Genomic DNA, 12,514 nt, shown 5'->3' with positions numbered 1-12,514 from the left:
TTGGTCTGTCGTTGTGTCCCGTGCTTACTGCACGCCTTGCCGCTATCACCACGCCGAGCCTCTGCTGTCCTGGTCGAGTCTCCCGGGTAGCTAGCCCAAACTCCCTCAACCCCCACTGCAGAGAACCATCGATCATCACCGACCGATGCCGAGTATCACGTCTCCATCAGACCACTGGCGCCCAGTCTGATCCACGTGTCTCTCGCTTTACTTGCTGAAATAGGTTTTGACTCTCCGAATTCTTACGTCGTAGCCCCTCCATCAGCACAGAGTGAAGTCATCCGTCTGACTCCAGCTCCACCTTCAACATGACTCCATGGTGGTTGTACGTGCCACCCTCCCGCGCCCTGTCGACTCCAAGCTCTCATGTGCACCGTCTTGAATCAACCATGCATCATAGTCTGTCGAAGCCGCACAAGCCCCCAGGCCCGCACCACGTGTTTTCACGCCCCAGAAGTCGTCCATCATCAGCATCACGCTCCTATGTCGTCGTCGCTGAAATCACCGCCGTCTTCTGCTTTAACCAACATCCATATCGGTCCATCAGACAGTCTAGTCCGACCCAGCCGAAATTATCCGACTGCAACCATGCTCCACCCTGCATCGTGTCCGCCCGCACATCTTCGTGCATTGCTTGACGCCCTGTGTATACATGTTCCTGTCACGACGCACTCCAGACTCCTCCAAGCCTTATACGCACGTTGCCTTCCCGTCTCAGAAGCCTGGGTACACACTTCTTGTAAAGAACTCTTCAGCCACAATTATCTAGACCCACGTAGCATCTTCCATGTACCTAGCAGAACAAATAGTTGATCCAAAACAGGCCATGCAATGCTCACGCCATGCATCTGATATCCTCGGTTTGCTAGCTCTTTGCACCAGAAAGTCAACCAACGTACCATGTGCCTCTTATTTGGGAACTTTTTTTTAACCAACCAATCTCGTGTCCATGCAGCATCTACCCTTGCGTGAGCCGCTCAAAACGACCTGGACCATGTCCAGCCGTGTGCTCCGCCTGGTTCTGGCTCGGGCACACGAGCCAGCCTGCCGCTCTGCTGCTCCCGCACAGGCCACCCTCGGTCAGCCTGCAGCACTGCCTGGCCTGCCAGCCCAATCAACCGCACTGGCCGTCCCTGCACCACCGCTGTACTGCGCGCACCCCTAGGGCTTCCACGTGATTCCCGATCGAAGATCGATCGATGCCGCCGTGTACCGTAGCTGCTACCACGCGCACTGTTGCCGTGCATGAATCCCGGGCCGCATGCTGTTTCGATTCCGCCGCCCGCCGCCTGCATCTGACCTGCTTCGCGTTATTCCGATTGCTTCCAATCTTTGCCGCTGATGTCTTCCTGATCTGCATAGTTAATCCTTCTGATCTTGCGCCCATACACCGATCAATATCATCGGCAACTCCTTTAGATCAACATGCCCGTCCGCCGGATCTTGCAACCTTGCTCTGATACCACTTGTTAGAATAAATCCGAAGCATATCGTTGATTATCTGAGAACCAAGCAATCACACAAGCACAACACCGAAATTTGTTAACGAGGTTCACTATCATGGTTACATCTCCGGGGCATGACAACGGGCGCTCCTCCCCGTGACACCGTCACAATATCGCACCCCGGCCGCCCGGGCGCCGGCACACGTCGCTGGCTCCCCGCGTGCCCGTGCTATTATGTTGGCATATGTTACGTCGTGTGTTCACCCCTGATATATATGAGAGGCCTAGGATACAAGTGTCGACACAACTCCTACCCTGTCTACACACAGTCCAAACCAAGTCCAACTGTAACCTACCTTGTACAATAATATTCGACATAATTCTAACACAAGCTTTTACACGCAAAAAAAAGGAAAAATAAAATAAAATTTCAAACATTAAAAGGAAAACAGGGAAAATGAAAATGATTTTTTTTGAAAACCTCCCGATGAAACTGGTAAAAAAACACAGAAAAAGAAAAACTGGGCGTAGTCTTCTTCCTTCCTAATAAAATCGAACGAGTGGTTCCCAAAACGTTTGTTTGTCCGGTCCACTCAAGCGGGCTGTTGTAGTAGGCGGGCCGCGGGCGCTCCTTCGGTCTCGCAAATCAAGCGATACATAGCAGTGCCCTACACAGGAGGCCTACAGGCCTACAGTATGGACCGGCCGACTACCGGCGGGCGGCGACAGGAGGCTCGCCCTTCTGAGAGGGAGAGAGAGATGGAGGCGAGCAGCAGCCGGAGCCGGAGCGGAAGTCTCCCCTCGAAGCGGCGCAGCGGCGGCGGCGGCGGCGGTGGCGGGGGAAGCGGGTACGGGCTGACGGGGCAGTCGCTGAACGACGACACCCTCCGTTCCATCTTCTCACGCGTGGACGACCACTTCGACCTCGCTCACTGCTCCGCCGTCTGCAAGTCATGGTCAGACCCGCTACGCGGATCATCTCATCTCCCCTTCCCCTCCCTTTCCCGTGTCCCCTTCAGTTAATTTCCCGATTGCTCTCAGCAGTAGGTCCGTTTCGTGGTTTGTGCTATGTTCTTCTTATACTGTAACTGAACCTACTTCTCGATCTGTAGTGGATTATTATTATCGAACTTATTTTATTAGGAGAATTGATAAATCATAGATGCCCACTTCATTCCGCGAGATGGTAGATAGATCTGAGAACCTAACCAGTGAGCTACCAATTTCTGTAATAGCTACTCTTGTGCTAGTCGTTGTATTTCAGTCTGGTATTTCTGCCCGTTCTTTTTTCACCCCACAAGCCGGATGCACAATTTTCCTATGGAAGTTCCTAATTACGAAGCACGCTGTACTGTTGATTAAAGTGTGCACATATGATTTTCTGCTTCGTTGATAGGCATACGATTATCAGCACAGCCCATGTGATGAAGGATCTATATTACAAGAGGAATCCGCAGGCAAGAGGCTCGAGTTCTACTATTTCAGTCAAAAGTTATTTTGAGGCGCTTGCCATGAATGAGCACGCATCAACTCTCGCTAGAGGGTCTGCTGAAGTTCATCAGTGGATTGGTCATGATATGAGGTAAGCACCTGCTGTCTGACGTTAGGTCTTATAAACGTATGCCTCCGAGTTATAACGTATCAGCAAAAGTAGTTACATTTGTCAACTCATCATATTTTCATATTGTTTTATCATGGTCAGTCTTTTGTTTCTTATACTTACCAAACAATGCTTCAGACCTTCAGTATCCTTATTTTCTCTTTCTTATTTCTTGTTGCAGGGCCACCTTGTGCCGTATGAAAAGCGGTTCAGTCTTAACTGGAATGGGAGATAAGGTGAATGTTGCATCATATAGTGGTGTTCTTAATCTTCATTAATGTAAAATATCAAGTTACAAATTGTATTTGTGAGGTGCGACAAGTGGTCCTACAGCTGATGCAATGAGATGCAGATTGTCACATAAACATGGCTGTGGAAATCATGCTTGCCTAAGTCCGAAGCTGTAGATAATTAGCATAGTTCATGGCTGACGATTTCGTAGTTTCCTTTGAATATTGTGTCACCTTTCTAGTTAGTATCATCTTGAATGCCTCATCGTTTTGACACTAGTTTTTGCCAGGTTCTTCGACTTTGGTCTGCTGAAAGTTGCAAATACATGAATGAGTACAATGTCCCAAATTCCAAAATGTTGGTTGACTTCGATTTTGATGAAAATAAGGTAATCAATGTTGGCACACAATTCTATTATTTATGTATCAGCAGCTGCACTCTTCTGGTTTTGAGAACAGACATATCCAACATTCGTGCTTACTAAAATAACATTGGAAGTTTTATCTATTCTTTCACACTTGCTGGCATGGTTTTTAAGCCTTGCATAGCCAGCGCCATGAGGCGGCTGGACCCTTTTGTTTTGCTTTTACTTACTCTTTTGTAGCTTCCCAGTCTTAAATGCAAAGGCAGAGCACCTGCCTTTTAACCTAAAGAAAACATACACACATACTGATAGAAGACTGCAGCCTAGATGGGATACCTCACCTATTCATAGGTCAAAACATCAACTGTACATTTTAAACATCTTATTTATATAGATACGAGCATCTGGTTGCAATGATGTTAGCAACATGGTTTGTTGTATCTTAATGTCAAGGGGAACTGCAAAATAGACCACCTGTACTGTAATCCATATGGACCATAGCCAATGCTTGAAGTCACTCTATTATGTTTATGTGAGTTTCGCCCAAGAATTGTGGGATACTTTTCCCAGTTGATTGTTATTCGTACATCTAATTGTTAGCACAATGGTAAGCCATGTGGTCAAGCCTATCCCATCCATACATGATAATGGTGGGCAAGGCTAAACGCAGAAATGATTGTGTTCTTGTTAGAAAAATCAGTCAGTGTTTGTTTCTCGAATCATCATTCTTCCCATTATGTGCATTGGGTTGCACAAAACATAGATGCGCTTGATGTTCCATTATAGACTGTCAACATAACTCTGAAACTGGCCGAGTTGATGCTTCTGGTTTGTGTCATCTCTATTTTATTGATGGAGATTGATTGAACCGAACTGTTATAGTTACAACCTTGCATGATCTTTTCGGTCACACCGCATCTTTATTTCAACAGAGTACAGACTTACTTTTTTACCTATCATAAAAGGATTTCAATCCTCTGTGCAGATTGTAGGTTTAACTAGTTCCCAGGTTTGCATATGGAAACGCAGTGGACCAAGAAGTATATTTCAATCTCGTGGAGACACATTCAATCATGGGTTATGCATGAGGTGAGGTGCCAGGTTTAACTGTCTCGATATGACTTGCTATTTTTTTTTACCAGAAATGACAAGATTGATGTTGCCTGGTACGAAAACAATATTGAATTGGTGTTTGAAGAATAAAGACTAAATATCTGGTGCGATCTACCCTTACAGTGTAATCGTGCACTCTGGTGTCACTTGGGAGTTGTGAAACAAATGCGCATAAAGATGCCCCTTTTTTGTGGTTGTATTTCTCGAATTCACTCTACCTTTGTTTCTAATCTCAACTTCAGATCAGTATATGTTGAGAATAACAAGGATTAGGATATTCTGGGCAAAGATAAAAGGAAAAGACAAATATTTCTATTCAGTCACCGCAACTTATGATCTTTTTCTTATTCTAACACAATTTAAGTTTCTGATCTGAAATTTAAATGGTGCCACAACACTTGATAAACTATATCACCATTTTTCCCCAGAAGATTTCATATTGATTTGGTGCCCAAATTGAAGATGGATTGCATCTGATACATGTCACATGGAACCTTTTACTCCTCTCTTTCAGAATGAAAGATGAGCTTAAGGCTCCTCTCCTATTCTGGCTGGATGGGCTGCTAACCCCTTTGTACAATTCTTTTGCATGTAGCCTTGCAACATATTTTTCTTTCCAATAAAATCTACTGTCAGGGCCTCCCCTACAGTTTTATTTTTATCATGCTGGAAATCGTTTATTATTAACAGTGAAGGAGTGTCGCATAAGCTTGTGTATGCCCCACCATTATTTGAGAAAGATTTGATTATCCTAGACATTCTTGCTGTTATTTTAAGTAGGATTGACTTATATTCTCATTTTCATTTGCTTCTGCAGTTATGCCGATCCAGAGGTTGTAATTGGTTGTGAGGATGGTAGAGCCTTTGTATATGACATGTACAGCAGGAGTTGTTCGAGCATTCACCGGTAAGCACAAGGGAATCAAGTAGTATATCATGTGAATGAAGTGCTGTCTGCAATTGTTGAATTCTTTCATTGTTATTTTGTGTGCACGAGCTTCACCTTACTTCAGGGGAATTCTGTAACATCATATCCCCTTCTTTGCTAACTGCACTAGGTAGTATAGGTAATTGGTGTAAGGTAAAAAAGCTTGAATCTTTTTCTGATATCATCAACATATCACGAAAGTCAAATTATGACCGTACTTAAGTGTGTAATCATCATTAGAGGTGCATCCAATTTGATATGCTCCTTGTACTGATGCCTATTTCACATATGGTATACAGGCTTCACCCTTCCCCGGTGACATGCTTGGCAGTAACAGATGACCAGCTGATCGTTGGTGGTTCTACATTTGGAAATGTAGCTATTGCAGATCAAACCTCAGGAGAGAGGTTAGGCCTTCTAAAGTCAGCTTTTGCACCAACAGGTATGTTTTCAACTAATTCTGGATTACTAGCATGATGAATTTTCATTTCCGGACAAGTGATGGGCATGGTGTTGGTTTCGAGTCATGACTAAAAAAGCCAAGCATTTACTGGCCTTTCTTCTAGCTAGTCCTTAGCTCATAATGCAGGTAGTAAGTTGAGAAGCTTCTAAGATGCTTTGGGCCGTTTGAGCTACTTCTGCTCCTCTTTTGCAATGTCTAGATAACATCTGAACTTTTCTAATCCTTAACTACTAGTAGTAATACAACATCTCTATTATCCCATCACAACATGTAGATATGTTACTTGATGTGTAGCTTTATGACTAGAGATATTAAGTTCTGTAATTGAAAAGCTCAAACATAGTATTTTGCTCCGACCTGCTATACAACATCGCTAGCATTCCATAGGTTGGATCAGAGGAGCACAGTAGAACTAACTATCACACCAAAAACTAATGTGTTGCTCAAAATAAATGTTCATTTTTCTCCATTGACCTATTATTTTGTTGAACTTTTTTAATATTCCTCCTAGCAAAAAGAATCTGATGTTGAACAATATAATGCTAAAAGCTCCTTTAATTTTGATTATATAAAGAATAAGATAACCCATCTCAATAAATCAAACTGCATTTATAACTTTCTGTCAGTTTTAGTTCTTGTTGGATCTTTTGAGGACAAAATAGTGAATAAAAATTCATGCAAATATGATTGTGTTGTGCTTTTAATCACCATCAAACTAACTTGTTACATTATTTATCATTTCAGTGATAAGATGCTTGTCTTTCAGTGCAAATTCACACTTAATATTCGCGGGCTCATCTTCTGGTTATGCACATTGCTGGGACTTAAGGTCAGTATCAATAGTAGTTGTTCTAATTTAGTACTGTACTAGAGGGGAACACACGCTTTGCTGGGTTACTAGATATAAAACATTGACAATGTCGAGGCAAGTAAAATTTATCCTTACAAAAATCTTTATTAGGCTATAACGACACTAGCACGCTCCACACACATGATACAATTTATATTCGGTTTTTCTTTCTTGGAAAATTTTAGAAGGATGAGAAGCACAGCCCACCGATTTTTCTATGCCGGAATTTTTTTAAATGCTGCTATCGCACGCCCCAAGCTCATATGCTTAATTTCCTCTGGATTAACGCCAGTGTTTTGATTCTCTGGTTATGCCTCAGCAAGCAGCATGTACCAAAAAAAACATTTATGTGTGTTCCATACAGAGATGCATACTGACATACTAACAGCAGTGCGCATCTTCTCTTCTAGGCAAAAAGAAAAAAAAGCATAGAAACTGTACCATGAGTCATGTATGACTACAACTGTGATACTTTCTCTCACTAATTATACCATATTATCTGAAAAAAACACCCAATGATGAAGTTTGCGCACAAGCATGTGCCACCTCTCTCCATAAAAACGCCCCCTTCCTTTAGGACAAAACTATGTTGATTAAGGCTTTGACAATCTTTCTAATAACTGAATCCCACAAAAAAGGGAAATAGTATCACCTCCATCTCATAGTAAAAACTGCAACTTAAACATCCAGTGCGAAATTGGTCAATCTAAGCAGCAGTACTATGACATTCTTGGTACCAGCCAGGTGGCATGATCCAGGAGAACCCAGCATCTTCCCATATCTGCGAGGAAAGCAGGTTTGGTGCAGAGTATCTCATAGCTTCTATTGACAGCTTGAGGATGAAATTTGGGCAACTCTAGCTCCAGTTCCTTTTCCTTAACATGCCACATGTCATTAACCTCCTCACCTGAATTTGCTGCAGCCAAACTTAGATATTGATTTCAATAGGACAACATAGTTCCCCACGTGGCTACTGGCTTTCCAACCAAATCATCCCATCACTACTTTCAAATTGACGTTTTCCATTAGGAAACTAAGCAAAAGGTTGCCCATGATACTTTCACGAAATACTCCTTAGTTTGCTATTTTGATTAGCTAAGCGTTGAGTCTAAATGCAAGTGCCAGCAAAGGTGGAAACGTTGGAAACCAAATCAACCAAGGCCAAGAACACATCAAAAGCAAAGCAAGAAGAAATTAACCTTGTACCACAAATTGGGATTGTGCCTCACATTAGCCTTTTTGCAGAGAAGCCTGCACACCATCCAGCTTGAGCCTCAATGCCCCCTATAAATGAATAAAGCCACAATGGAATTCTGCGTCCCTAAAACTATCATCTGACTGCAAGCCCAGTGGCATCAGTCGAAGGGATCTTCTAATTTCACAGATAGGTATATCATGGCCGGGAGTAAGGTAATCCGAGTTATCCAAAAACAAATCGTCAGATCAAAACCCAATGTCTATATCCATAGAGCCTGCCCGATGCATCAGACAGAGCACACATGCATTGCCAACCAAATTGATCGAACTTGAAGCAAGTAAAAACAGTACAACAGGAGAATCAGGGGAGACGGTACCTGCTTTCTTATAGATGACGAGAAACACATGAACACCTCAGGGTGGACTTCCCTGGCTGACACCCTACCTCACGCATCACTCCCTTTCAGCTTTGTGGCTGTTCGTAAGGGGAGGATGTGTTCGAGCTTCACAGGAAATGGGGCAACAAGGAGACTGCTGGAGCAGTCAATCCACAAGACAGCGCCACAAGGCCGTAATAGCATGGTCGGCGGATTCTGCGGGTGGCGGGGGTGCTGAGCTGCGAGTGCGACACCAAAGCGAACAAACCGGAGAGGAGGAAATAGGTTCAGATTAGCCACTGGGAAATGCCAGTTTTAGGAGAATGGATCTACACACGACGGTGCAGCAGCTGCTTCATGGGCCCAAGAAAAGACATGTCCTTCTCTTCTTGCCGGTGAGCCCTCTCTGTCCTGTCCTCTCTCGGCATCCTACAACATCCTGCTCTCCACCTGCACCAGTGCACCAGGCCTTATCCGGCCTTGCATCAGTGTTGTCCTTGATGTCAATATCGGTGCGCCGCCACTAGCCCTGTAGCTCCAGTGCCCCACTGCCTCTACAGCCCCAATCGCCAGTGGGCCATACTGCACGTGTTGCCTCTGTCCCCATCAGCCGTGCTGTTCCCTGCGAGGTGCAACAGCCAGACGATGGCAGGTGAGCCACCACCGGCAAGTTGGCCGACCAGACAAACGACACAGAGTAAGAACAGAGTCCTAGCGTAGGGGTGGCGATGCTACACAGCATGGTGCGGTGGCAGCAGCCAAGGTGGGGAGGAGGAGATGAGGATAGGGTTGGGTATGGTGCTTGTGGACAGAGGCGGCGCAATGGGAATCAAAATTATATTTTGTACAGGCTCGAGAGTCACCCCTGTCGCTGCCTCATGGGTCCATCATCAGGCTGGACTTGGTAGCAGCCACAGGAAAGACTCAGACCAGAGTAATAAAAAGGCTACTCCAACAATCCAAATGGACGGCTCAGATAACACGTAGCCTATATCGATCGAATGAAAATGCTTTGAGCGGGGAGCAAGGAGAGGGCACCACTTATGTCGGCCTTACAGTTTTTAGAGAGATATCTTGACAATTTAATAATTGAGGCTGCTGGCTCTAGATATGCAAAGCGTATCATGTACATTTACGTTTCAATCTGTCTGCACTTTAAGTATTGTTTTGTTCCATTGCTGTCCCCCAAGAAAGGAATGACCTGTACTCCATCCATCCGGGTATATCTATTTGGTATTCTGGATGTTGATTTTCTTTTCTATTAACCTTGTCAAACTTAAAACGTTTTGATTTGAGACAAATCTGTAGGCCTTATGTACCCGGATGGAGGGAATATGTTTTTCTGATGAACTATCCTGATTTCGCTCTCATTTTTTTAAGTTTGAGTAGAGTGAACAGAAATGGAGTATGAGCAGTGCATGGTCTCACCTAATTATTGAGTTTAATGGAAAGGTTCATTTGCTTTAGTGTCTCTGTGTGTTGATTTTTTATTAGCCTTGTCAAACTTAAAACGTTTTGATTTAAGACAAACCTGTAGGCCTTATGTACCTGGATGGGGAATATGTTTTTCTGATCAACTATCTTGATTTCGCTCTCATTTTTTTAAGTTCAAGTAGAGTGAACAGATATGGAGTATGAGCAGTGCATGGTCTCACCTAATTATTGAGTTTAATGGAAATGTGTTCATTTGCATTAGTGTCTCTGTGTGCGGTTGATAATCTTTTTACGCATGAACAACACATGTTTGTTTACTGTTGAAGCTATTGCTACTTGCTGAGAAACCTGTAATGATTTCTCATAAGATGTTAGGAGTGGTTTAGAATTCAGATTGCTTGAACATAGAAGATTACTTCCATGCAGAGAATAGAAGGAAGTTGGAAGATTACACATTCTTTTAATGTGAAGAAGATTGTCAGGACTACCCATTGATAATGTAGTAAATTATCCTGTCTAAGAATAATTTGTGTATAGAGGTCAACTAGCAAGATGCTCATTTCTACGTTCTTTTAATCAAGTGCACTTTGTTCATGCTTGTGGCAATCTATAGCTGTTTAATGCCTTAAATAATCCATAATATTTTATTATGTAAGTATGAAGTTGTTTGCATGTTAACAACCTAACTACTGGGCAAGAATGTTGGCAACGGAACCCATTGCTGAAATTTTTCTATGGAACCCATTGCTGAAATTTTTCTAATGTCATGGTCCGGCAAATCATAACTGGATCTCATCATTTTTGTTACTTTTATCTTGATCAGGACCCTGAGGCCTCTCTGGGAAACAAGAGTTAGCCCAAATGTCATCTACAGTGCACATCATTTGCCTGGTGACACTTCGATGCTGGTGCTCGGTGGTATTGATGGAGTCCTACGCCTGGTATGCCAGAGAACCGGTGAGACTATTCGAAGCTTCATCATGGATGCAGGCTACCCAGCACAGTCCAGCTCCAGGCCACAAGCTGAACAGAAGAATGTCCGCCCAGCGGAATCTGGCCCCAGGCAGCAAGTCGAAAAGAAGAGGGTCCGTGAAATTGCTCCGGATGCCCGGCTGGACAACATTCCTATGCACCTGCGCCCACCAATCACCGGTCTGTCGGTCGGCATGAAGAAGATCGTGACCACGCACGGTGAAAACTACATCCGCGTCTGGAAATTTCACTCGTAGAGTTCTTAGATTGGTCATCGGGAATCAGAAGAACTTGCGCTGTTTGTAAACGAGATGCTGTAAGTAAGCTTGTAACAGTACCCTGAAGATATAGTTTTGGTGTTGACATCGTACCTGTATCGTCGAAGATTTATTGTCCTATTGCCGTGGAAAAGAATATTTATGTCCGAATTTTTCTCCGGAAGGAAAGGAGAATTATAGCGAGTCACAATGTCTTCAGTTTTTGGTCTCGCCTGAGTGGGAGCTTCGATGCCCCCTTGCCTCCCTCCGTGCCATCACCCATATTGGCTCGGATCATGTTCCTCTGCTCCTGTCTTTTCAGGATGATTGCTCGCTCACTGCGCTTAGGTTCCGCTTCGAGACGTTCTGTTTAAGCTAGAACGGTTTTGCGAGGCCGTCCAGGCTTGCTGGCTGGAGGCCTGGCTCAGCTAGAACGGTTTTGCGAGGCCGTCCAGGCTTGCTGGCTGGAGGCCCGGCTCGCTCCTCACCGATCCATCTCTGTGGTGGATGACTGACACTTCTGTGCCAAGCGCTCTCGCCAGTTTATGAAGGGTTGAGACGCGAACCTTGGACGGGACCGCAAGAAGGCCCACCTCGCCTCCATCCAAGCGCTGAACCTCCAGGCTGACTTGGTGGGACTAGCCCCCGATGAGTGGGTGCTTTGTTACGATCTTGATGATCAACTCATGGTCATCTACACTGACGAAGAGGCGTATTGGCGACTGCGGGGAACCCAAAAGTGGGTCCTCAAGGGTGACGCTAATACCGCCTACTTTCAGGCCATCGCCAATGGTCGTAGGAGACGTAATACCATCCCCTTGCTCTGGGATGGGGAGACACTCTTGCAGCGTCAGGATGACATCCGCGCTCATGTAGATGGCTTTTATAAAGCCCTCTTTTTCGCCCCCCTAGGGAGGGGGGCTTGGCCCTTGCTTCAGACTTATGGATTGGCACCCAGTGCATCTCGGCCGAGGAAAATATGGCCCTCACGGCTCCGTTCACTGAGGAGGAAGTGTGGCTGGCGATTAAAGGGATGAATCCCTCGTCCGCCCCTGGTCCTGACGGTCTGCTGATACGTCTCCAACGTATCTATAATTTTTGATTGCTCCATGCTATATTATCTACTGTTTTGGACTATATCGGGCTTTATTTTCCACTTTTATATTATTTTTGGGAGTAACCTATTAACCGGAGGCCCAGCCCAGAATTATTGTTTTTTTGCCTATTTCAGTGTTTCGAATAAACGGAATATCAAACGGAGTCCAAACGGAATAAACCTTTCT

The 12,514-nt window shown here is 44.5% G+C and overlaps 1 protein-coding gene across 2 annotated transcripts; it reads left to right on the top strand.

The window, feature by feature from the left end:
* The first annotated feature begins 2,042 nt into the window (after nucleotides 1–2,042).
* Nucleotides 2,043–11,398, top strand: LOC123086679 (F-box/WD-40 repeat-containing protein At3g52030). 2 transcript variants are annotated; one of them, XM_044508457.1, is made up of 9 exons: nucleotides 2,043–2,401; nucleotides 2,857–3,027; nucleotides 3,227–3,281; nucleotides 3,566–3,664; nucleotides 4,626–4,729; nucleotides 5,571–5,660; nucleotides 5,981–6,123; nucleotides 6,889–6,973; nucleotides 10,826–11,398. In XM_044508457.1, exons 1-9 carry the CDS (start codon nucleotides 2,142–2,144, stop codon nucleotides 11,229–11,231), a joined length of 1,413 nt encoding a protein of 470 aa, XP_044364392.1. In that variant the 5' UTR covers nucleotides 2,043–2,141; the 3' UTR covers nucleotides 11,232–11,398. The 2 variants fall into 2 exon arrangements, with proteins under 2 accessions (XP_044364392.1, XP_044364391.1); XM_044508456.1 differs by having other exon boundaries at nucleotides 2,047–2,401; nucleotides 2,842–3,027.
* Nucleotides 11,399–12,514: the final 1,116 nt, after the last annotated feature.

The sequence above is a fragment of the Triticum aestivum genome, chromosome 4A, assembly GCF_018294505.1.
Source record: "Triticum aestivum cultivar Chinese Spring chromosome 4A, IWGSC CS RefSeq v2.1, whole genome shotgun sequence".
In the NCBI taxonomy this organism is placed as follows: Eukaryota; Viridiplantae; Streptophyta; class Magnoliopsida; order Poales; family Poaceae; genus Triticum; species Triticum aestivum.
Note: the sequence above shows the minus strand (reverse complement) of the source record. Positions and strands in the feature narration are given on the sequence as shown.